Source organism: Leptinotarsa decemlineata, unplaced genomic scaffold (assembly GCF_025532065.1).
Source record: "Leptinotarsa decemlineata unplaced genomic scaffold, Ldec_3_MD MMD2_P_RNA_scaffold_2, whole genome shotgun sequence".
In the NCBI taxonomy this organism is placed as follows: Eukaryota; Metazoa; Arthropoda; class Insecta; order Coleoptera; family Chrysomelidae; genus Leptinotarsa; species Leptinotarsa decemlineata.
The window spans coordinates 14594290-14621211 of NW_027412529.1; the positions used below are offsets into that span (position 1 = coordinate 14594290).

Consider the following 26922-nt stretch of genomic DNA (forward strand, 5'->3'; position numbering starts at 1 on the left):
ACCCCATATACGGCCTTTTGTCTGTTCGAGTATAAAGACATGAACTTCTGGAACGTTATTTCATCCTCTGGTGGTCTGAGGGCACGAATTTGGCCGTCTTTTCCAGCATAATGATCCAATCTATCAAAATGGACAACCCTAAGCTTTCCTCGAGGTGGCTTATGGATTCGGTAGACGAGGTCATTTATTTTTTTCGCTATTTTGTACGAACCTTGAACTTCGATGATAAACCACGGCGTCGCTTAGGATGTTCAGACGAACTCGTTCATGGATGTCGTCCATTCTCTGCCGAAGCTTGCTGGCATAGTCTTCCCCCGCAGTATCTTGTTCTGGCGGCGTCCCAAATTTCAGATCACAATGAAGCCGCGACTCTCGGCCCATTATAATAATGGTAGAGGTTTGGCCGGTTGACTCGTGCACTGCCGAACGATAGGCCAAGAGGAAGGTGGAGGTACTGGTCCCAGTCTCTTTGGTGGTCAGAGACTACCTTGGACAAGTGGCAGTTTATGGTCTTATTCATTCGTTCCACCATTCCATCGGACTATGGTTCTGGTCTTTCGAATTTCCAACAGTTTACATATTTCTTGAAACCGTTTGGACTCAAAATTTCTGCCTTGGTCCGAATGCAGCTCCGAAGGGACACCGAATCGACATATCCATTCCTTTACTAGGACGTCAGCGACGGTAAAGGCTTCCTGGTTGGGCAGGGCATAGGCTTCTGCCCACTTTTGAAGTAGTCCATGGCTACTAGGATGTATTTGTTCCCATGGTCGGACTCTGGAAACAGGCCGGCGATGCCGATGGCGATTCTCTCAAAAGGACTACCCACGTTATACTGGCGCATTGGAGCTTTCGGTCGTACCCGAGGTCCATTACTGGCAACACTTACAGCACAATACCAATTTATTTAGATCACTTATTTCCTTCAAACCGATAAAATGATGAAAGAAATGAAAGCTTGGCCACCGAAACAGTGTTTTTCAACGATATAACGCTTTTTACCAAAAGAGCGCTGAAAATTTCATGAAATTAATGTATTGGTGTCATAATTTTTTAATTATTCGTGAATCTAATAGCTTTGTTATGCGTCTTTCTCACTATCACTGTCCTAATCAAATTGAATCAATGAAATGAAATATTGAAATATGAGTGACCGAATATTAGAAATTTGCATAAATGCTTCTACGAAAATCCACAGCTTTAATTTGATATTATGATTATGACAGTGACTGGACCTTAACTCTACTGAGACAACTCAAATGTAAATCAAATAAAACTCGCCAATACAATGAACAGATGTAAAGCGATAATGAGACATTTTCAATTCAAATCCAAACAATTTTCTGAACAGTAGCAATTTCATTGAAATCAAAAGAATACGGGAAACACGGACTCATAAGGCACGATATATTTTAACAATGAATTCCTATTGTTGAAAAATACGAGTTTAGTCATTCACGTAGTCTTTTCATATTTTCGAATATTGTGTATATAATAATAAACTTTCAATCAAATTTTTTTGTTGACATTTCTCGTTATTCAGGTAATAAAATCTTAAATCAATGCTTTTAGCTGAGAAAATCCCAGGAAGTAATCTTTATGAATAGCACTCATCCTAAACATTTTCTCAGATTATATCTCATTTTCTCAAACTGTGACATTTTTGAAAAGGTTTGGATATTTTGGTTACTCCATGGTTCTTAGAAGGCCTGCAGAGGGAGAGAGCATCTTTGAAGGTAGATTCAGAGTCATACATCCTTTCGAAATGGATACACACACCTCAGGATGAGGCGCCATTTAGAAGGACTCTTACCCCCCTCCCCCCACGGTGACATCTCACCCGTCAGAATTATTTTAACGCCCCCACATCAGGGAGCGTATAAACATGTACAGGAAACAAAATTGTTGGGATGTTGTCTGTAATGGATTCCAAAAATTTGGAGTAAATGAGCAAGTCAGAAAGATAATAAAAGAAATTCAGCAAATATCTTACATTTTTTTGTTTTCCTTTGAATTTATGTTGAAGCGTTTCCGAAAATCAGAAAATTGCAATAATGAATCTCATCTACTAGGTCCTGAATTTCATTAGTCCGGACTTCCATTTTGTAATATATATTAGAAATGTTTTGAAATCCCTAAAAAAAGCCAATACAAATAAAAAATTGAAAAGAATAGCTGAAAGTAACAATTATATTCATCAGAACCTTCTTCAGATCCGGAAATACTATCCGTAGCAACCTCACGAAAACCAGGCCACCTTACGCGGACTGTGACTTCAAGAATCGCATTTACCGGATACCCTGTGGGTGCGAAAAATCCTATATCGGTGAAACTGAGAGGCCATTGAACGTTCTCATTACCGAGCACAAGAAACACACACAGCGAGGGGAAACCAGCAGATTAAGAATAGCAGAGCATGTTTGGACCCATCAATATAAAATCGAGTGGTCCCAAGCTGAGATCATACACAGGGAGGAACGCTGGTTTAGGAGCCGCATACATGTTGTCCAACAATGTATTCAGCCAAGCTAGCGTAGAGATAGGCAACATATGGAAACCCATAATCAATCGAAAAATGGCCAACTCCTGCCTAACGGTCATCTCCCAGTAAACCGGTGAAGTGGAAAGAGGAAAGAGGAGATAAGTGAAAGTACTCGAATGACCCATAAATAGTCATCTCTCGGAGGAATTAGTCCAGTCATCACTCGAAGACGATTATGGATACTAACAATCGAAACGTCGTGAAGTAACTTAGTTTGGAATCTCTTAATTTTTAATTTTTTGTTCAATTGTTCTATTTATTTGTGTTTTATTCCATTGTAATTTTATTTCAGGGATTTTTTGTTTAATATAATTGTTACTTTCAGCTATTCTTTTAAATTTGTATTGGTTCTTTTAGGGATTTCAAATCATTTTTCTTTAATGTTCCCCCCTTTTACTTTTTGAACGGGTCAACTCAAAAAATTGAAATTTGGTATAATGAAATTACTGCAAAAATACTTTATTTTGAAGTGACATTTACTGATGAAACTTTCAAGATGGCGACTGGACGCCATCTGGAGAAAAAATAAATGGAAAGGGGGAGTCTTGTGACACATCATTTTGAAGCTCCTGACGAATACTTCACAACCCTAGAATATGAATTCAATATCTTCACCTACTACAAAATGGCGGAACATTTAATAATTTACTGAAGACAAACACATTAATATCGATATTTCTAGAAATATTCCTTTTTATCTGCCATATGGCAATTCCAACAACCCAATAAGTTTTGTTAAGTTATTTTTTATTCATAAAAACGACAAAAAATGTCAGTACGACAGAAAAGATCAACGTTTGGCCAGGAATATTGGGAAACCATATTGTAGGACCTGAACTGTATTTGAATATGCTGAAAACTACTGTTGACCCTCTCATCACTGAAATCGTCGAAGCAAATCCTAATGAATGCGATACGGATATTGTATTCCGACAAGATGAAGCACCACCACATTACTCCAGCAAGTAAGAAATTATGTGGATACTACTTTTCCCGGTCGTTGTATTGGCCGTCGAGGTCCTACAAAATGGCCAGCCCGCTTGCCAAATTTCACACTTTCGGACTTTTTTATGTGGCTATTTGAAGCAAAAGATAAACAAAACTGAACCTGCTTCAGTATTGGATATACGGCAAAGAATAGTAAATATTTGTAGAGATATTGACGTTACTGTGTTCGAAAATGTTCGGCGTGAAATATCGGATAGGCTGTTCATATGTCAAGAAATTCAAGTCAGCCATTTCGGACATCTTCTGAACGGACCTCAACCTTATTACCTCATATTATGTAGTAAAATGTCATAGTATTCAGGCAACTATTAAAAGTTCCGCCATTTTGTAGTAGTTGAAGATATTGACTTCATATTCTAGGGTTGTGAAGTATTCGTCAGGAACTTCAAAATGATGTGTCACAAGACCCCCCTTTCCATTTAATTTTTTTTCCCAGATGACACCCATTCGCCATCTTGAAAGTTTCATATGTCACTTTCACTTCAAATAAGTATTCATGCATTAATTTCATTATCCCAAATTTCAATTTTTTGAGTTGACCCGTTCAAAAAATAAAAGGGGGGGACATTAAAGAAATGCACTGTATAATATTAGACAATGAAAGTCCAGACTAATGAAATGCATCATGAAACATTGTCATTCACCTTCAAACTACTAGGTCCTATTGAGTCAAACTGATGGCAAGTCAAACATTGAATCTGAATCATAAATTGGTAAAAAAATAATATTTGTGATGGCAATTGAAACATTGAATCTGTATCATAAATTCATAAAAAAATGATATTTTTATCCGAAGTAATTTTTTATGTATATTTTTCGTTATGTGATTCATGTATTTTTCAATCGATTTATCAATCATTAGATTAGCTGATTACAGGTAACAGTGTTGCATAATTAAAAGTGAGATTTCAAAATCACTATAGGATCTGAATGAATAAATAGAAGGAAAATAATAAATAATGAGTTTCTTCACTTCGAAAGTGAGATCGTTAATTTTACACATACCTTCCGGTTATTCCGGTAAGGTATGTGTAAAAAGTTGAATTAGTAATGAATGTTGCCTCGACGAAACTAATGATTATTGATCGCTGTGAGTTCCCTTGTTGTTTTCAACATCGTTTTTTTTTATGTCTTGGTTTTGAATAACATTACCATGAATATAATGTTATCGCAGCATATAATTATGTTTCCTGTTAACAATTCAAGGTTACCGATATTGAATTAATTTCCGAAGCGACTGTCATGTTTCACTGTGCACGTCACTGATAATATCAACTTACGGATTTCAGTTGAATCGCCAACTGGAATAAAAGTGATATTATTATGACTGTTGTCTCCAGTATCAACTCAGGAAGGCCGTCGGAAAATATGTATTAGGTTAGGTTAGGTCCAAAGTGAGTATCTTCGACCCACCACCGCAACCCGCAAGGGTCTATTGTGGCCCACACCTATTCACACTCGCCCAAATAAACCCAGCTTCTTAACGAAGTTGTATGGTGAGTGGTCTTTCAGGTCGGATGGTAAAAGTACGGCTCTGCCGAACTCTAAAAACCTGATTTGGTCCCCAGCGGGGCAGGCACACAGTATGTGCTCTGTTGTTTCATCATTTTCCTATATTATGATAACATATTCTGCACACTCTCAGTCAGTATGACATATGGAATCATATTATGGGCTGTATCCCAGGAGGCCTATAGGGTACCTACTCAAACTCCAAAAAATAGCGGTTAGAAATACTGTTGAAGTGGCCAGGAGAGTAAGCTGTCAGAATATATTAATATATTTGTACAGCTGAAAATCCTTAATTTCCATTCTTTGTATGTCATGCATTTACTGATATATGCATGACATATGTATGTGTGTGTATAGATATGTATATGTGTATCTGTATATGTATATATAATATATATATATATATATATATATATATATATATATATATATATATATGTATACCGGGTGTCCCACATTTTATGTGACAGGCAATATCTGGTTTGTTGAAGGAGATACACAAAAATGTTTCATACAAAAGTTTTAGGAGTTCATGAGAGCTATATTTTCATATAATTTTTAAATATACAGGGTGTTTGGTGTAGGTGCTACAGACCAAAATTCCATTTTTTAAAATAGAACGCCCTGTATATCATTACATATTCAGATGCTACGTTAAATTCTGATATCATTTCATGTTTGGTTTTTGAAATTCGGTTACGGCGTTGTTGAGTTATTGCTTAAAATGTAAAGTCTTGAGAACGACTATTATTTTTAAAAATATCTCATACAATTATTCTCTCTGCATCAGATCACATGAAAATTAGTCAAAATTTTGGGTGTTCGAAGTAATGGTTTCAATTTTGAGTTGTGGAATTCAGTCAGGAGTCATTTTGAATATGAAACAATTGCGAAATTGAAAGAGGTGTATTCGAAAACAAATCTTTAATTAATAACAATGTAAATAATATAACTTGATAAATCATTTCATAAGAATGGTAGGTACCTAGAAATAAGTCATAAAAATTGTTCAAAGTGATGCCCATTAGATATTATACAGGCTTCGAAACGTCGAATCACTTCTCTCGTACAAGTCGCTCTTATAATATCAGACGTAATATCACTGCTCGCTAGTCGAATTTTCATTTTCAGATCATCCACATTCAAAGGGGGAGTAGTAAAAACAATATTTTTTAAATAACCCCATAGGAAAAAATCAAGCGGTGATAAATCTGGGGAACGAGCCGGTCACCGAATTGGACCCTTATTACCAATCCATCTATTTGGGTACGTTCTATCCAGATATTCAGTAACAACCTGTGAATTGTGAGGAGGAGCACCATCTTGTTGCCACCAAATTCCTTGTCGTTCTGCTATGGGAATATCTTCCATCAACTGGATCAAATCATTTTCTAGAAAATGTAAATATCGCAATCCATTGAGATTTTCATTGAAAAAGTAAGGTCCTATGATGCGGCCATTGAACAATCCACACCATACATTAATACCCCAAGTAGTTTGAAAATTACTTTCGCGGACCCAGTGGGGATTTTCTTGAGACCAATAGTGACTGTTATGTCGATTCACAACTCCATTATTGTGGAATCGCGATTCATCGCTCCACAAAATTTGACTGAATATGTTAGGACTTTCATGTAATATTACCTGAATACAAGCAATGAATTCAAGTCGTCGTTCAAAGTCCGTGGGTTTCAAACCTTGTACCAACTGAATTTTGAATGGGTGGTATTTATTTTCTTTCAGAATTCTCTGTACATTAGATTTACTCGCACCGACTTCTTCTGCAAGAGTACGGATAGAAACAAGTGGATGAATAATAATATAAGCCAACACATTGATCTCTTAATCTTCAGTTCTAACAGATCTCGTATGATGACGATGTTTTATAGTAGGTAGAAGGAAATGACCCAGTTCGCAATTTTTCTACAACTCTCGAAAAAGTCATTCGTGACGGAATGGGTCTGTCTGGAAAATGTTCTTGGTATAGACGTTGTGCTTGACGGCAGTTTTTCTGACATTCCCCAAAAATTAATAACATATCAATGCAATCACTTGAACTAAACGCGAAAGGCATACTGGAGTTTTCGCACAAAGAACACAGTTATTGTTTTGCAAAGAATCACTGAATCGAACTGACAAGTAGATACAATTCAGTAACATTTGTTACTATGACATCAACAAGCATAATTAAGCTACTTGATGAAATTGTGCAATATAAAGCAATTCACCCTCAAGTTAGTCACATTCTCAAGAATTTCAATATTATATTCAACTGATATCGTATCGTAGAGGTGAGAATAATGGTTTGTATTCAGTAGTAGTCTAGTTCAATTTAATAAAAGATATAGACTGGATTCGTGTACGAGTAAATAAGTTTTTTTGAAACTTTATATTTAAGGAAAAGTGCAATAACTCAACAACGCCGTAACCGAATTTCAAAAACCAAACATGAAATGATATCAGAATTTAACGTAGCATCTGAATATGTAATGATATACAGGGCGTTCTATTTTAAAAAATGGAATTTTGGTCTGTAGCACCTACACCAAACACCCTGTATATTTAAAAATTATATCAAAATATAGCTCTCATGAACTCCTAAAACTTTTGTATGAAACATTTTTGTGTATCTCCTTCAACAAACCAGATATTGCCTGTCACATAAAATGTGGGATACCCGGTATATATATATATATATATATATATATATATATATATATATATATATATATATATATATATAATGTATGTATATATATATATATATATATATTCATGCTTATGTTTATGATGACTGATGAAAATTTGCAGCTTTGTCAATAAGACCTAATGTTCTTTGGGCAATAAAGCATAATATTATTATTATTATGCCATAACATAGCTGGCCTCATTCAGAGCGCTGGAAAATAGTAGATATCACACAAGATATGCAGCAATCCTGGAAGTGCCGAATCACCGTCTCCAGAAAACAGAACGTTGCCCAAAATATATGGCAATAACCTCGTTTAATAATCTACCAAACTGCTACAAAGATCTTCCTTTGAATAAATTCAAAATAGTAGTCAAAAATATCTAATTAAAAAAGCGCACTACTCTATAAGTGAGTATTTGGGAGACACAGTAAAAGAATGTAATTTTTTTTAATTTCTTCTGCTCCTGAATTCGAGATTTTTTTTTATTTCACCTGCTGATGTTAAGCGTATTTTTTTTCATTTGGATCGGTGCATGAGTCAAGATACTGAAAATATACATATAGATACGAAACAAAAATTAATGCGAGTAAAAATAAAAAATCACCATTTTTACTTCATTTTATACTTTAATTTAGCTTATAAATATAAAGGTTTTTTTGTAAAAATTACTTCGCTTTTTTTAAATCTTACTTTTGTTCGGTATTTTATGGTTCAATGTTAAACATTCTAAAATTCACTTAACACTTATGAAATGCTATTCATGTAGCAAGTGTTTCCTAAATTATCTAATCCAATTTCCTTCTCAAGATTTTCGAAACAATTATCTACTGATTCGTAAGGAAGAACATGTTTCACAGAATCTGTATCAAAACTATTTCTCAAGCTGCAATCGATCCTTCCAAGCGATGAAGGGTTTCGTAGAGGAATCGATTCGGCTCTTGCTTCATGAACCTCTTCCACTGAAAGGTAACCAGAACCACGAGGACTGCAGCTCATATTTGGGGGACAAGAATGACCTGAGTCCATTGACCGCACTGATGTAGTTGAGCGATTTTCAGCCAATTTTCCTCCATGAATTCAAATTGAACCCAAACGCTGCCGAAACAGCCCTAAAAATTAACCAGGCATTTGGCAATGGTAGTGGTAGTGAACGCAGTGTTTCACGTTCGTTTGCAAAATTGCGTTCCAGAGATTTTTAGCCTCGAAGCTGAGCCCCGAAGTGGTCGACCTTCAGTAATCCAGGACGAAGATTTGATGACCCTGGTGGAAACTGACCCATCAAAAACGGTGCGAGAGATGGCGGAAGAACTGTGGGTCAGCTCTCATCCGGTTTTTGATGGTTTGAAACGTATTGGAAAGGCCAAGAAGCTCTAAAATTGGGTGCCCCACGATTTGAACGATCGACCGAAATTGTCACATTTCGATATCTGTTCTTTGCTTTTGCGCAACCAGAACGATCGTTTTTCAAATCGAATATGTATGGTGATCAGCAGCTGGTGTGATTTACTATAACTTTTTGTAACCAGGCCAACACAGCAGAGTCCAATTGTGCAGAACCTTAGCCAATTAAGACCAGGCGAAAAACGACCTTCGCCAACTTCGTCGAACCCTGAGCACGCAATTTTTATGCTGACGGAATTGATCGACTTGTGTAACGTTGGCAAAAGTGCACTGATTTAAATGGTGCTGATTTCGAATAATTGAAAAATATTCACTGAGATATTACACTTTAAAGTAAACTCATAAAAACTGATAAAACTTCTGAAACCACCTAATACTCGTATCATCGTTCGGTAGTACATTGAAGAAGAGTGTATATTTTCAATTCTCTTTCCGAGTGGATCAAAGCTGCCAAAATATGTACGTACTAGGAATCCCACGTTATAAAGTGGATACCTCGTTAATCCTTACTTCGCACAAGTTTCGACTTTTGAGGGTAGTCATTCTAAGGGAGCGACATATGGTTAACGGAACAGATTTCAACAGATTAACAAAGATGAGCTAACAAAAGACAAACGTCTTCCGGGTGAGAATACCATGTTTGAATGTATTTAGAATGTATTTCTTGTTTTCATTTTTTATTGTCCTTTGTTTTCATATATCTTATTTGTGCTATGAAAATACCATATGGAAAAGAATTAATGTGAAAAGTTATTCAGGCATACAAATCGAACAGTCTCAGTAGAAAAAAGACAAAAGTTATTTTTCCTATTGTATATTCAATTCAAACGGGGATACTTATATAAACTCTGTCGTGTGTTTATGATTGTTCTATTCGTTAAAAATGTGTTTCATCTCACTTCAAGTTCCTCTCCAAACATCCTTATTTTGAATTTTCAAAACCCATGAATATTATCGAAATTTTATCCCAACACCGAACCGTTGTTTTAACACCTCAACACGTGTTTTGATCACCAAGTGAGTATCTTCAAGAGGAAGATTAAACTGTTCAATCTTCATTTTGAAGATGATCACTTGGGAGTCGAAACACATGTCGAGGTGTTAAAATAACGGTTTGGTGTTAAAATAAAACTCCAGTGATATTCATTACTTCACCAAAGGTTCCAAACAATGCATCACAAGTTCAAAAGTTGTATATTTTTTTAAGGTAGCACTGTACTGAATACCTCAAAAATTATTGATGTAAGAAATGTTATGGTTTAATGAATAGATGAACAGACAACCAATAGTTGTTTTTTCTCAGATCTAGGTTGTTGAACAAAAATAGTAAATCAAGTTCATGTATTTTTCATTTTGTTAATTGACATTCCTTCACATTTCCTTCGGAATGCGTAATGTTGTCATTATCATAATGAATTCATTTATTGTTTGTCATGAATTATTAGACTAGCTTGCTAATCAATCAGCACCTGAAATCACACTAATAGGGGTAGTGTTGTTTTGGAAAATTTACTTTATTCTTGGTATATGCAAAAACAGGGTTTTACGATTCTGGAGATATCACGACATGATTATCAAGGACGAATTTTTTATTAGATGACTTCAATTATGAGTCATTTTCATCTTAATGAACAAATTGCACGTGGAGACAATGAATTAACAGAGTAATTTCTTCTAAACTCTATTAATAATATCATCTGTTTAAATAACAATTCACGGATAGCGGGAAAATTCATTTTGACTAGATATATCATAATCATATGAAAATCAGTTGAACGAATAATTGAGTAAATCATCAAACACTATAAACTTTTTCAACTGGGTGATTTTAATAATGAGTTTTCTCGGTAATCAACTGTCGTTCCTCCACGAATCAATATCCTCAGCAGTCTTGAAATGTATCAAAGGGTAACTAACGTACCCCTTTCAGTATGACAAACTTAATGGTGGAAACCGCATATATCATCGTTTCTATTATCGTTTCTGAGTAATATCGTGTTTTTCAAAAATCTACATTTTAGAAAAGTTACTGTAACTTTTTTCCTGTCAGAAATTTCGTGTTTCTATGAAAACATTTCCGAATCACTTTTTACATAAAATTTAATTGTATAAAAACTAATTTTATCAAATTATATATTAGTGGTTATTGATGTAAAACTATTTTTTCAATGAGACACTATATTTTCCTACATATTTCAATAGAGCTCAAAATTACCTTTTCAAAAATGCCAGATTCATTTTTTATTTAGGTTTTTTCATGTAGACTTTGAAACACACAATTTGATCAAGTAGTCATTGGACGGCGCGGCGATAAAACAAAAAGAAATTGTTCAGTAGTAGCCATCAAATGTTGAGAAAGCTTCTCACAGCAGTAATTGAAACGCATAGTTTCAATAAAACTGATAACAATATATTCTATATTTACTATTAATTAATGAAACTTTAACAATAATAATAACAATAGAAAACAAACAATGAAATATATTTTTCCAAAAAAAGAGTTCGAAATGTCTACCAGCTTCTCCTACACACAGGCGACATATTTTCTGAACGTTTTTTGCCGAATTAATTAGTACAATAGGAGTAAAAAAGGCAAAACTTTGCATCACTGTCGCTTCCAATTCGTATCTATAATTGGTCGGCAATTCAAAAATAAGATGTATCAACCTTCTCCGGAGGTAAAAGTCCATATGCTTTAGGTCCGGTGACCTGGTCGGCCAACGGTTGTGTCCTTGGTTGGCTATCCAATTATCACCAAAATTTGGAGCCAGAAAATTAATGACAATAGCAGTGTTATGAGGCGAAACCCTGTCTTGTTGAAAATATATTTTTCCGAGCTCCATTAGTAGCAATTCATCAACAAGAGGTTCAATATTTTGCCTTGAAATTTCTAAATACTCCTGAGATGTGATAGTGTCATTATAAATGAACGGGCCGATAATTCTACCCTTGAAAACACATGCCCACACACTAAATTGAAATCTCCTTTGACTTTTCTGCTACACAATAGAATGAGGATTTTGTTTACCCAAGTATAAGAATTGTGACAATTGAAAATGCCGTTTGTTCAAATACAATTTAACAAACAATCACGCACTTGGTTACAACTTTTCAGGAACCACTGGCAAAAAGCCAAACGGCGTTCAAAATCTCCTTCCTGGTCTGAGTTGTTGAACTCTTGTGGTCCTGTACGGCTTGAATTTGTGTTTTTTCAAAATCATCCTAACGTTATTTCTTGTTAGGCCTGTTGATATTTTCAAATTTCGCGTTGACGTTTTGGGATTATTTTCAACAGCTCCTAAAACCACCATATCTTCCAACTCCTTATCCATAGGTCAATATGATGCACTGTTTGGAGCCTTTGTTGTAGTAATGAATATTACTGGAGTTTCATCCCAACACCAAACCGTTATTTTTAACACCTCGTCACGTGTTTCAATCACCAAATGATCATCTTCAAGAGGAAGATTAAACTAAGTTTACATACAATCATACAATATTGTCCTTATTTATACCATAGATACCTCTGCTAGGTACCTGCGTCTCAATTTCCTCAAATTAATTTCACAATGTTGCCTTATCTACTACTCTTGAATTGATTTTACAATTGGGCCTTATCTAATAGTCGGGTAAGTCTAATAATTGAAATATTATTTCAACAAGCTATATAGTATACTATTAGGTATTGGTTCACTATTGTTATCTATAATATTGTAAGGTTTACTTATTTCTACACTGTCGTAGGCATCTAGATGCCTGTTGTTGTTAACTTGTCTAGCTAATCTTAATCAACTAAAGTCTATAGAATGGTTTTGTTGCAAAATATGATGGGCGACTGCTGATTTTTCTGGTCTTCCATATTTTAAGTGTGCTATGTGTTCTTCATATCTTACTTTAATAGATCTTTCTGTCTGTCCATAATATTTTGCATCGCAGTCCTCGCATTCAATTTCGTAAATTCCAGATTTTTCCGAATTCTCGACTTTGTCTTTTGGACTTCCCAAAAGGCTCTGTAGTGTATGACTTGTTTTAAAAACCACCTTCATACCTAATTCCTTGAAAATCTTCCCAAAGTTCCTCATATATTGCTGGTATGGAACTGAGATGTATTTATCTTGGTTTTTGTCCTTTCTGAAAGTCGAGATTTCGTTCATTCTTAACCGAAACTTCTTCCTTATTATGTCATCTACAATACCCCTCGAGAAACCGTTAGTGGCTGCTATTTCTTATATTGTACGTCTTTCTTTTGTGAACCTATCATGTGTTAGAGGGAAAGTCAAAAGACGATGCACTAAAAAATTCAACCCAGCACGTTTGTGCTGTCCATTGTGATGTGAACTGTCAGGAATATACCTGTACGTGCTTGTTTCTTTTCTAAATATATCGTATTCTAACCATCCATATTGGCTCCTCATTACCAAAACGTCAAGAAATGGTAGTTATCTCTTATTTTCTAACTCATACGTGAATTTTATTGATGGACATCTATTATGTATTTAAAATGGAAACAAAGTCGCCAATATTCGATTTTTTGGTATTGAATATCGCGAAAATATCATCCACATATATCTTATTTTGATTGATCTTTTAGTCTGCCCATAATATTTTTATTCGCAGTCCTTACATTTAATTTCGTAAATTCCAGACTTTTCCGAATACTGGACTTTGTCCTTTGAATTTCCTAAAAGGCTCTGTAGGGAGGGTATGACTTGTTTTAAATACCACCTTCCTAACTATTTCCAAAGTTCTTCGAGTATTGGTGGTATGGAACTGATATATACAGGCTGATTCACGGTGGATGGCACATTAGACGTTTCTGGTGAACCAGACAACGGATCACTTTGAAAATTTAATGGAGGGCATATTCGGACATTCTCTAGCCAACTAAAATATTTTCGGCAATGCGGTGTTGCCGCTTCTATTAGAAAGCAGTAGCAACTTTGATTTTTCAAATGGAACACTCTGTATATAATATTATTTTTGGAATCTCCAACAATTGCCCGACAACTTTTCTTGATATTTCCCTATACCTATCTGTTACCGTTTTCGAAATAAAAATTAATTTCAATTTTTTTCTTCGAAAATCATGACTTCTAAAAATGCCGATATCTTTTAGTTAAGAAGTACTATGATATCGAAATTTGGTTTGGAGTTAGGTGATACTTGGACACTTCCCACACGTCAGCCTAATCTCCGTTACTTCAATACAGGGTGGTAAAAAAATACAGTTTTTTCGTTTGCTTGAAAAAGTTGCTGAAATTTGATTATTTTAAATGGAACACCCTGTATATTATTGAAAATTCGGAAAGCTGCTGAAATTTGCTTTCTTTCTATGTATATCATACCTATACCTAACTAGTCAAGTTTCGGACTTATGAACATTTATTTGTGAAAATGTCCCTTCAGAATGGTATTTTCATTCGGTATTTGGTAAGCAGGCCATGATTACTATTTGACAGTAGCGTTGTGACATTCTCCTAATAATATCGACATTTTCGTCACTTCAGAAGTTGCAAATACCTTCAAAACGATGGAACAAAACTATTCAAACGAAGTTCTTATGAATTTGTTTATTATTTTTGGACAGTGTGACAAAATTATCAGCTGAACATGTAGAAAGTTCAATGAAATGTATCCGAATCTACCGCCAATGAACCTCAAGAAATTTATACGAATTCAGAACAATTTCAATGCATTTGGATCAACTTTAAAAGCACCAAGAAACTTGCCTCGACCCGTAACTTTCGAAGACAACCAGATTAATGTCTTAGCATATTTTCACGCATTTCCCGAGTCATCGATAAGAAGTGCTGAAGAAGATTTGGGTATAAAATATTCATCGGTTCAAAGAATCTTGCGAAGACATAAAATGCATGATTATAAATTCACCAAAATTCAAGCAATGAAGCCTCAAGATCCTCAACAGAGAGTAGAATTTTGTGAAATGTTGTTGACACGCATTCAAGAAGATCCACTTTTTTTAAATAAAATTATTTCGACTGATGAATCGAAATTTTCGAGAGAAAGGATTTTCAATAGAAAAAATCGTCATTATTGGTCCAGTGAAAATCCTCACGTCACAAAAGAAGCCGGATTTCAAGAAAAATTTAGTTTTAATGTCTTCTGCATGTTGATGGACAACAAATTGAGGTACGTGATATACGAGGAGTCATTAACATCCAGAAGCTACCTGAATATTTTGGAGAATACTGTAGACAGTTTCGTGGATAATCTGCCACTCGAAGATTATCGAAACTGTTGGTACCAACTAGACGGAGCTCCTGCACATTGCACAAGAGAAGTGAGCGCAGAACTGGATAGACTATTTGACGATCGGTGGATGAGGCGCTTGGGACCATGGAATTGGCCAGCGAGATCACCCGATCTTAATCCATTAGATTTTTATTTGTGGGGAATGTTTAAAGAAAAAGTTTACAAAATACCCGTGCGTTCGAGAGATGAATTGTTAGAAAGGATTGCCCAAACATTTGAAGATTTGGATCCCAATGAAATCGGATCTGCCACCACGAAAGCAGTCAACACCCGCATTTTAAAGTGCTTGGAAGTGAACGGCCAGCGATTCGAACATATTTTGAAATATTCCACATGATTGTTTTACTTTTTTATAATTATTCATATCAATATTTCCAATTTCAAGTTTCTTGGTGCTTTTTTAAAGTTCATCCAAACATTTTGAAATTGTTCTGAATTCGTATAAATTTCTTGAGGTTCATTGGCGGTAGATTCGGATACATTTCATTGAACTTTCTACATGTTCTGCTGATAATTTTGTCACACTGTCCAAAAATAATAAACAAATTCATAAGAACTTCGTTTGAATAGTTTTGTTCCATCGTTTTGAAGGTATTTGCAACTTCTGAAGTGACGAAAATGTCGATATTATTAGGAGAATGTCACAACGCTACTGTCAAATAGTAATCATGGCCTGCTCACCAAATACCGAATGGAAATACCATTCTGAAGGGACATTTTCACAAATAAATGTTCATAAGTCCGAAACTTGACTAGTTAGGTATAGGTATGATATACATAGAAAGAAAGCAAATTTCAGCAGCTTTCCGAATTTTCAATAATATACAGGGTGTTCCATTTAAAATAATCAAATTTTAGCAACTTTTTCAAGCAAACGAAAAAACTGTATTTTTTTACCACCCTGTATTGAAGTAACGGAGATTAGGCTGACGTGTGGGAAGTGTCCAAGTATCACCTAACTCCAAACCAAATTTCGATATCGTAGTACTTCTTAACTAAAAGATATCGGCATTTTTAGAAGTCATGATTTTCGAAGAAAAAAATTGAAATTAATTTTTATTTCGAAAACGGTAACAGATAGGTATAGGGAAATATCAAAAAAAGTTGTCGGGCAATTGTTGGAGATTCCAAAAATAATATTATATACAGAGTGTTCCATTTGAAAAATCAAAGTTGCTACTGCTTTCTAATAGAAGCGGCAACACCGCATTGTCGAAAATATTTTAGTTGGCTAGAGAATGTCCGAATATGCCCTCCATTAAATTTTCAAAGTGATCCGTTGTCTGGTTCACCAGAAACGTCTAATGTGCCATCCACCGTGAATCAGCCTGTATATTATATATATATATATATATATATATATATATATATATATATATATATATATATATATATATATATATATATATATATATATATATATATTCAGCCAAGCACATTTATGCTGTCCACAGTGATATGAACTGTCAGGAATATACCTGTAAGTGCTTGTTTCCTTCCTGAATACATCGTATTCTAGCTTTCCACATTGACAAAACGTCAAGAAATGGAAGTTTTCCTTCGTTTTCTAACTCATATGTGAATTTTATTGATGTTTCAAATAAATAACTTTCAGATCCCCTTATAAAATAATAGTAATGATTCGTTAGATATCCAGTTCCGAATTTTCTAGAAAATATATTTAGGTGAACTTTCATCAGATACTCAATATCTGTTGTGAGAACAACTGGAGCACTTCGCCCTTGATGTCTGCCACAGTCGTAGACGAAACGTAGGGTATAAAACCTGCCGATCACGACCAACAGACTTGGAAAATAGTTTTGACCTACACATTTTTTAACGTCTAGAAATAGAACAAATTATCGCCAATATTCCAAATACCTTATTTGAATAATTCAGTGCTGAATAAACATGCTTATCACTAGATATTTACCTATATCTCCCCTTTCTTTTTATCAGCAAAGTTGTCATTCAAAATTATCAGTAATTGTTCACCTTGGGCAATTACTCCAAAAGTTTTCCATTGGGCAATTCACTATGATAATTCTAATCAGTGACAGTTTATCGGCTATTGTTATATAAAGTGTTATTTTCAACATGTTTTCATTCAGTAGCGCCTCAGAAACTCTCGATGGGGATATTCATTCATTTTTAATATAAGGTTGTTTCAAACGTTTTTTGTCCGTTTTTATGAGTCTACTTTAAACTGTAATATCTCTGTTAATACTTATTATTTGGTGACTATTTTTGGCTCGACATATGTATGTGAAACATCTTTCTCAAAGAATTATTTTTTGAAAAACAAATATCGTTCAAGATTAACGGACGCCCACCTAGTAGACACACTTCAAATTTGCTGATCCTATCGAGAACCAAACTATGAAAAACTGACTCAAGACCGTCGGTGTAATTTCTCACAATAATTTTAGGTCTTGGGTTTTATAATTCAGAATTTGATTTGAAATCAAAATAAATAAATAGATAGCACCTAATTTTTATCAGTTGTTTTTTTTTCTGGACGTCGCGTCATCAAAATTCTCCCCACCTAAAACTACTTGCCGGCCTCTGATATAATGATTTGTAGTTGGATACCTCCCGAAAACTTTTGGAAGAAACCATCAACTTGAAGATAGGGGTTCATCAAAGCAAAAATACAATCTTTGAGAATAATACTTGACCGTCAACTTGAAGATAGGGGTTCATCAAAGCAAAAATACAATCTTTGAGAATAATACTTGACAAATTGTCTACTCTGGAAGTTATTACATCTTGTAAGTTATCATAAACATAAGAAAAAAATTCTGGATAATATACACTTTTACATACGTTCAAACCTATCCTCGAAACAGTTTTTCCACTCTGAAGTTGATATTATATCAAACATGATTTTGAAAGGCTCAACAACTACTTGGCGCAATGGAAATCCCTGTGCATGATTTTTGTTGTTTGACGTAGATATGAAAAAAGTTTTCATGCGATAAATCAGAAGAATATGAGAACAATACGATGTTTTTTCTTCAAATTATCGATTGTTTGGTCTGCTCTGTGAAAACTCACGTTGATATGATGAAGAATGATGCTACGTTTCGGGGTTTTTTTTAAATACCGTCGAAGGCTTTTGGCAAACAAATTTTCATATACCATTCAGCGTTAACTGTTTTTCGATCACCTAAAAAATAGCGGTATGTTTAGTGAATTATAAAAAACAAGCGAACATTTCATTGTTACATTATTGAAAAACTTTTCATAAAGCTGCCACTGATTCTAATGTGATATGCAGGATATTTATTAAAAATGCAGCAAAAGTTTAAGGGACTATTCCTTGGACTATATTTTGGAGTTGGAGACCCAACAAAGTGAAATACTAATATACCTACAAGCAAAATTCTGAAATGCTTCCATATTTACGGAAGCAATTGTTTATGATATAGCTGAACCCCCCTCCTATTCAAGAAGCCAAGAACGTCAATCTTAGAATTTTCAATGGCAGATAGGACCTAATTATGGTTTCAACACAGACACAATCCAGAAGTTAGTCGGAAAACAAAGTCTCAAATTTACTTACAGATTAATTTACTCCCAGATCAGACAATCAGAAATCAAGAAATTTGTAACTCTACCATATTTTGGTGAAAGACCAAAGACAATTGCGTTTTTTTTTTCAACAAAAACAATTCAGACCACATACCAGGTTATATAATTTCTTTTTTACTGACAAAGATAATGTGGACAAGATGGAGAAATCTGAAGTTTATAAGCTTTAAGTGTCCGGCGTGTAACAGTGTTTATGTGGGACAATGTGGTCGAAATTTCACAAAACGGTCCTGCTGAACATAAAAGGTCCTTCAGACTAGGTAAAAATGCCTCGACGTTTTCAAACCATTCCTTGGGATGCAATCACAAGTTCCCGAATCTAAGCGATATGCTAATTTTGTACTATGCAAGCAAGGGTTGGAAACTCAATTATTTGCAATCCTTGGAAAATCATTGCGGCTTCAATCTGCTAAATGATCAAATCGATCTACTTTACTCATCGGTTTTCAAGTTAGCGTTTCCACATTTTCACAGGTAAACAAGTTTCAGGTACTCAATTTAGTCAAAGACCTCTGTTATTACCTACAGTAGATATACAAGGGCTAACATCATGAATTAATTTCAGTTTATTGTAATTGTTTGAAAATGTCCTTATAGGACGAAACTGCAGTAACGTTAGTTAAAAACACAAGTGGTTAAAAACATCGAAAGTTTCATTTTTCATGATGATCTCTCACCACGTAGTATCGGCTACATCCATCAATTTATCAAATATGAGTTACAGTCCTCGTGGTTCTGGTTCCCCTTCAGTGGAAGAGCTTCATGAAGTAAGAGCCGAATCGATCTACGAAACCCTTCATCGCTTGGAAGGATCAACTGCAGCTCGAGAAATGGTTCTTATGCAGATTCTGTGAAACATGTTCTTCCTTACGAATCAGTAGAGAGTTGTCCTGAAAATATTCAGAAGAAAACTGGATTAGAGATTTAGGAAACACTTGCTACATGAATAGCATTTTAGAAGTGTTGTTCATGACGAAGAATTTCAAGAACGACGTTTTAACAATGAACGAGAATGTTTCTAACTTATTCATCAAACTCAGACACCTGTTTATGCAGCTCCAGTTTCGTAAGAATGTATCATCTTTCCCGCCAACCGATTTCCTGGAGTCTTTGAAGTCCACTAGATACTCGTTAGGGTAACAAGAGGATTGTTCCGAAGTCTTGGGGACTTGGGGTTGTTGTTGAATACTCTTCGTGAGCAAAAAAATGCCAGAATTAATACTCCTGACCGCTCTGAATTGAATGATTCCGTACAGTCTATCTCGTCTTGTGTTTATAAATCTTTTGCTGGAAAAATCCTCACTTGTTTACTTTATAGTAAATGTTCCGGAGGTAGCAAAAACGTTTATGAATCTCTGGAACTTCAACTAGTGTTTCCAAATGTGACTAATAACCAGTCCGTACAGAGCTTATTGATATATCATCTGAAAATGGAACTTTTAACAGGTGATGATCGACTGTATTGCCAAACATGCGCCAAACTAACTGACTGTTATAAGAAAACAAGTATAGCTGAGGCACCAGTCAATCTAATAATAAAACTGATGATCTTCAAACATGACTCAAATCTGACGGAAGCACCAAACTCTTACTCTTCAAATTATAATTTGAATTGAAGGGGTTATATTTTTAGGAGTGAATAATTTTTGGGAAAGAAAGTTTTTGGCTTTCTACTTCTCCATCTTGATACAAAAAAATGTGGGAATCTTCCAAAGAAAGGAAGGAAGTAATCAGTTTGAAAATAAGTAACTCTATACATGGATGTGTAGCTCATGCAAAGAAGTAACTTTCAGACACAAACTGGAAGAAAGCCTTCCTGAAACAGCTACTTTCATATAAACATTGAATTACACGAAAGAACAAAATTCTTTCGAAACAAATACTTTTATATGAACACTGAATTATACAGAAGATACTTTTCTCTACTCAGTTTGTATTCCAAACATTCGTTATGGAATAAAATCAGATATCATTCACAGGAGTTCTACTTTAAATGAATGGTAACAAATTGCACTTACATGGAACACTGTCATCCTCACTGGTAGACATCGATGTTTCGCCGTAAGACACTTGCCTTAAGGCTCTTCAGTACCAAATTGGATAACATTATTGAAAATACATACCTTTGTTATCCAATTTGATACTGAAGAGCCTTGAGGCAAGTGTCTTACGGCGAAACATCGATGTCTGCCAGTGAGGATGACAGTGTTACCATTCATTTAAAGTAGAACTCCTGTGAATGCTATCTGATTTTATTCCATAACGAATGTTTGGAATACTAACTGAGTAGAGAAAAGTATCTTCTGTATAATTCAGTGTTCATATAAAAGTATTTGTTTCGAAAAAAAATGTTCTTTCGTGTAATTCAATGTTTATATGAAAGTAGCTGTTTCAGGAGGGCTTCCTTCCAGTTTGTGTCTGAAAGTTACTTCTTTGCATGATCTACACATCCATGTATAGAGTTACTTATTTTCAAATTGATTACTTTCTTCCTTTCTTTGGAAGATTCCCACAATTTTTTGTATCAAGATAGTAGTAGAAAGCCATAAACTTTCTTTCCCAAAAACTGTTATAATATTCATGCAGTCATTGTTCACTGTGGTTCTGGCGTTGAATCTGGTCATTATTACGCCTTGGTCAAAGACAAAACGGACTGGTTTAAGTTTGACGATAGTCGTGTCACCAAGTGTTCTGGCGATGTCTTGAATTTATTGGAGCCTCTGGAGACTCCCTATATTCTTCAGATGATGCGGTGCTGCAGGTTTCTCCGGGTTTTTCTGCAGCTGAAAAAGCAAATTCGCCACTGCAATCAATGAAGTCGCCCCATAGCGCCAATTAATTTTTGTTATTTCACAATTTCAAGATGTATGTATGTAAGAATAATTTATTATGTTGGACTTGTGGGTTGCCGTCTAACCGTTTGACAATTAAGTTTGTATGGTGGGCAGAGGAATGAGAGAATGATGTTCTCTCAGATAGTACTTTGATTCTATCAATACTATTTTTAAAACGCGAGATATTTGACAACTGTCAAAATTGTCACACTTCATATAACAAATCATATTTGAATTGTGAGTAGAATTGTTGTATTTCTAATCAACATCTTTTTCAGATAACCAGCTCTCAAGTGTTGCAGTCTTTCATAGATAGAATAAATGAAGTGAATCCGATCTTGAATTGCGTAGTCGCCGAACGTTTCGAGGAAGCAAAGAAGGAGGCCCAACTCGTCGACGACCTCATCAAGTCTGGAGTTATACCGGAAGAAAAACTCGCCCAGGAGAAACCCTTCTTGGGAGTTCCTTTCACAACCAAAGACTGTATTTCAATCAAAGGTCAGTTTTCCAAGAAATAATTCAATCATTAGGCGGAATTTATATTATTATCAGTTCTGTAAGTAGAATTTGTTCAATCAAGTAGCAATATTAGTGTGAAGTAAAAAAATGTGTCAGATGGGCTGCAAAAAAATTGGCATCGAAAGAGCATATGTCCATCGAATTTCGATACCATTAGTCATGAACTGCTTTGTGATAAAATGAGATATTATGGCTTCTCAGAGAATATTGACTAATGATTCATACTCATACGAACTTCATATTCTTTCAGGTGTCCCGCAAGGGTCTATACTGGGCCCATTACTTTTTATTATATATACTGCAGATATTTTGAATGGAATAGAACAGTGTAAAGTTCAAGCTTTTGCAGATGATACACAGCTTTATCTCAGTTTTTGTACTGAAAATTTCGAGACTGCAGAAGTAATCATCAACAATGAATTGAATAAAATCAAGACATCATCAGAAAAACACAACTTGAAGCTCAATTCTGAAAAATCCAAAATATTATATTGAATCGTTATTGACTTACATTGAAGAATTGTTTAAATCTTGAAAATGGTTATACTCCATTGGAAATCTGTGAGTCAGCCAGAAATCTTAGTTTAGTAGTAGATACAGACATGCTTTTTTCTCAGCACATACAAAATCGTATTAGTAAATGTTTGGCATCTCTGAAATTTATTTACAGTAATCGTCATATTCTTAGCCTAAAAATGAAGCGAACGTTGTGTAAATCACTTGTCCTCAGTCACTTCAACTATTGTAATTTCCTTTATGGACCATGCCTGACAAAAATATATAAGCATAGAATACAAAAAGTGCAAAATAGCTGCGCAAGACTGATTTATGGTATCAGAAAACATGAACATATTTCAGATAAAATTGTTGAATGCCACTGGCGCAATATGTACAATAGAAGGCAGCTCCACATGGGTACTTTCACTAACAAACTTTCAAATGGTCCTTACCCTCCAGCATTGATCAATAAATTCATTCATCGATTCAAAATACATTCGCAAAATATCAGACACCAATCTACCCTGTCCATGCCTCAGCACAAATCTGCATTTTTTCAAAGGTATTTTGTCTTCAATGCCTTTCAAATGTACACTACTCTGCCTGATGAATTCAAATTATATGTATAATATATTATATTCTTCATGCAGTCATTGTTCACTGCGGTTCTGGCGTTGAATCGGGTCATTATTACGCATTGGTCAAAGACGAAACGGACTGGTTTAAGTTTGACGATAGTCGTGTCACTAAGTGTTCTGGCGATGTCTTGAATTAATTGGAGCCTCTGGGGACACCCTTCGTGTTGTTATATGAAAAAGAGGATATTGACAGATCAAGATCTTCAGATGATGTGGTGCTGCAGGTTTTTCCGGGTTTTCCTGCAGCTGAAAATGCAAATGCGCCACTAGAATCGATGAAGTCGCCCCGGCGCCAATTAATTTTTGTTCCATAATTTCATGATTTGTATTACTTTCTTCTTTAATAAATTATAAATTTTATTCAATGGACAAAAATATAAAATAAATAAGTTGTAACATAAATTGAAGCATCATTTACTTGGTAAGCAGTAAGCATACCTATTTATGCGATCAGGCATAATAATTACTACATAATATTAACACGAGGTCACAAAAAGAATTTGAAGCTTTAATAACTTCTAATTATTGTATGGGAGCGCTTTCGATAGCACAGCCTGATAACATGGCCTGCTATCGAAAGCGCTCGCATATGATAATTAGAAGTTGTTAAAGCTTCAAATTCTTTTTTAAAAAACACGTTTTAATATCAAAATACTGAAAACAGAGGAAAACTAGTTGAATCAATCTGTCCCTCTATTGGTTAAGTAGAATAGCTTTGAGCTAGACTTCGCTAAAAGTCTATGAATGAACCATTTATGTACTGTTTTCGAATAACAATAAAAGGCGTTCATTATTATTATTATTTTTCAACCGTAGTTTGCGCTGGTCAGGCCCTATCCCCCGAAGCCCCGATACATTCGGGAGGGCGCGCCAGCATAATCAACCAATGACCACTCCCCACACCGTGGGGTAAGTGATCATTGGGTCCGAGAATCATGTGCCCTGAGCAAACGCAGTGAGCCAAGAATGACAGCCTTCTGCATCTGTGCGGCTAAGATTTCTGCCTTAGTGCGGCAAGCCGGTATGATTTTGAGATTCGAGAGTAGAGAAGACATCATTCCACCAAGGACTCCAATAATCAGAACGACCATCTTGACAGAGTGATCTGGATAGAGTCTGCGGAGTTCGAAGAGAAAATCTCGATATTTTATCCGTTTTTCCTCCTCTTTTCTGACGATATTCGTCTCGCCAGGAGCTGAAAACTCCAAGACAAATATCGTTTTGGTCTGGTGGTCGAGAAGGACTACATCAGGCGTATTAGCTTGTATGAGCCTGAGGGTGGGGAACGAATAGTTCCAATAAATTCGGCACTTCTCGTTCCCCACAACGGATTCAATATCCCCCGGAGCGTAGGGCAACACCGGTGTCTCGTCAATACCGTAAGAGTGCCGAAGATGGTAATATAGCACTCTTAGGGCCGCGTTATGTCGATGGGTATAGGCCGAAACCGCATATGCTGGACATGCTGATAGCAAGTGCATTAGGGTCTCGGGCGCCTCGCGGCAGGCCCTGCACCTTGTGTCAGGAACCTCTATACCCATCACGCGACTGCGGTAGACTAAGGTGTTGAAGACACCATCCTGGCAAGCCATGATGAACCCTTCAATTTCCGACTTCAGCCCACTCGACCTGAGAAAAGCGAACGTCAGGCGCTTTGATAAGCCAAGGTCTTCAATATTATTGAAGAAGACCCCATGCATTGGCTTATCCCTGTGTCTCCGCAGAAGTAAGGTGATCTCTGCGGCTTTTATCTGAGCTTTTTGCTGAACGGGTTCCAACTCGGTGACAGAGTTGTAGTTATTATTATTATTATTATTATTATTATTGTTACGTTAATCAGTAGATGAATTGTTTCAAACCATATCTGCAAAACGTCCAAAATTTTAAAACAAAAATTTTGACTTTTTTTTCTTTCTGTATATTTAGTATTATTTTTCCTTTTCAGGTATGTTACATTCCTCTGGTCTGGTGAGACGCCAGAACAACATCGCCGCTGAAGATGCTAAAGTTGTTGCAAGTTTGCGAAATGCTGGAGCTATACCTATTGCTTTGACAAATGTTTCGGAGTTGTGCATGTGGTGGGAGAGTGCTAACAATGTTCATGGTCGCTCAAATAACCCCTACAATACAAATCACATTGTCGGAGGATCTTCCGGTGGTGAAGGATGCGCACAAGCTGCTGCAGTATCTGCTTTCGGTTAGTATCTCAAGCTCAAGTGATCTAATCGTTATTTGAATGACGAGTAGTGTAGAGTATGTCATAAGTTCCTGTGATGATCAAAAATAAATTTTGATATTATTTGATACTATTTTCGAATATGTCGGACTTACACCCGAAAGTAACCTGGCCAGAGAGTATCTGGTAACTTGAACTTGTGCGATGTCTGTTCCAATAATGAACTGAATTTACATTTTTCTCAAAAAAAAATTTTTTCTTCATCAATTTATATTTCGTCCCCTTCAAAATAGCCCCCTCAGATATAATACACTTGTGCCAGCATGTTATCCAATCCTCGAAGCAGTTCTGATATGCACTTATTTTTGGTATGTCTTCGAGCTCTTTCAGCGATTCGGTTTTTATCTCTTCAATTGTCGCAAAACGCCGTCCTTTCATGGATCTCTTCAATCTTAGGAACAGGAAAAAGTCGCTAGGGGGCAAATCTGGTGAATACCCGAGAAGCACCTCTTACTTTTATGTCTCTCACCAACAAACTAAACATGTTAAACATCTTAATCTGTGAACATATGCTCGAGACTAGTGTACCAACAGAAAACGGCCCAAGTGATGCTCTCTGGCTTACAGAGACAGGCTTGTGTTGCCATCAGTATACCACACCGTCAGCAGCCATGGAGATCCTTCTAGATCTACCTCCTCTCCACATGTTTCTGCAGAAAGAGGCTAAATGGACTGCATGTAGACTTGTGCACATTGTCAATTGCACAAATGAATTTAATGCAGAGTGCAACAGACTGTTGGTTAACACTGGAAGTCACAGCGTTCTGGAAATGACCTCTGATTTTATGCCTCCAACTGTCGACTACGAACTACCTCATAAAGTACTGTCCCCGAGTAGAGAGAACTGGATCCTCCGGGAGAAGGAAATATTAAGAGCAGACAGTTGTAGGTTCACAGATGGATCAAAAACACCCTCCGGTTCTGGTGCAGGTGTTTTCAGTCGCAGACCCAGGACAGAGATATCAACCTGCCTAGGAACCTATGCGATTGTATTTCAAGCGGAAATGTCTGCTATTGAATTGTGTGCGGAAAGATTGGAAGAATCCAACCTCATACACAAGTCAATAGAAATATTCTCGGACAGTCAAGCGGCGTTGGAAGCTCCACCAAGCAACGTTCAAATTAGTAGCAAATTGCCAAAAACGACACTCCCCGATAAGAAGACTCAACAGAT

General features: G+C 35.7%; 1 protein-coding gene across 1 annotated transcript in view; it reads left to right on the plus strand.

Moving 5' to 3' along the window:
* Positions 1–26922, plus strand: part of LOC141486283 (fatty-acid amide hydrolase 2-like) — an 80090-nt gene that overhangs the window by 29501 nt on the left and 23667 nt on the right. The window contains exons 2-3 of the mRNA XM_074184014.1: positions 22136–22355; positions 25458–25709. Of these exons, the coding sequence (XP_074040115.1) occupies positions 22136–22355; positions 25458–25709 (472 nt within the window). The remainder of the gene's footprint in view (positions 1–22135; positions 22356–25457; positions 25710–26922) is intronic.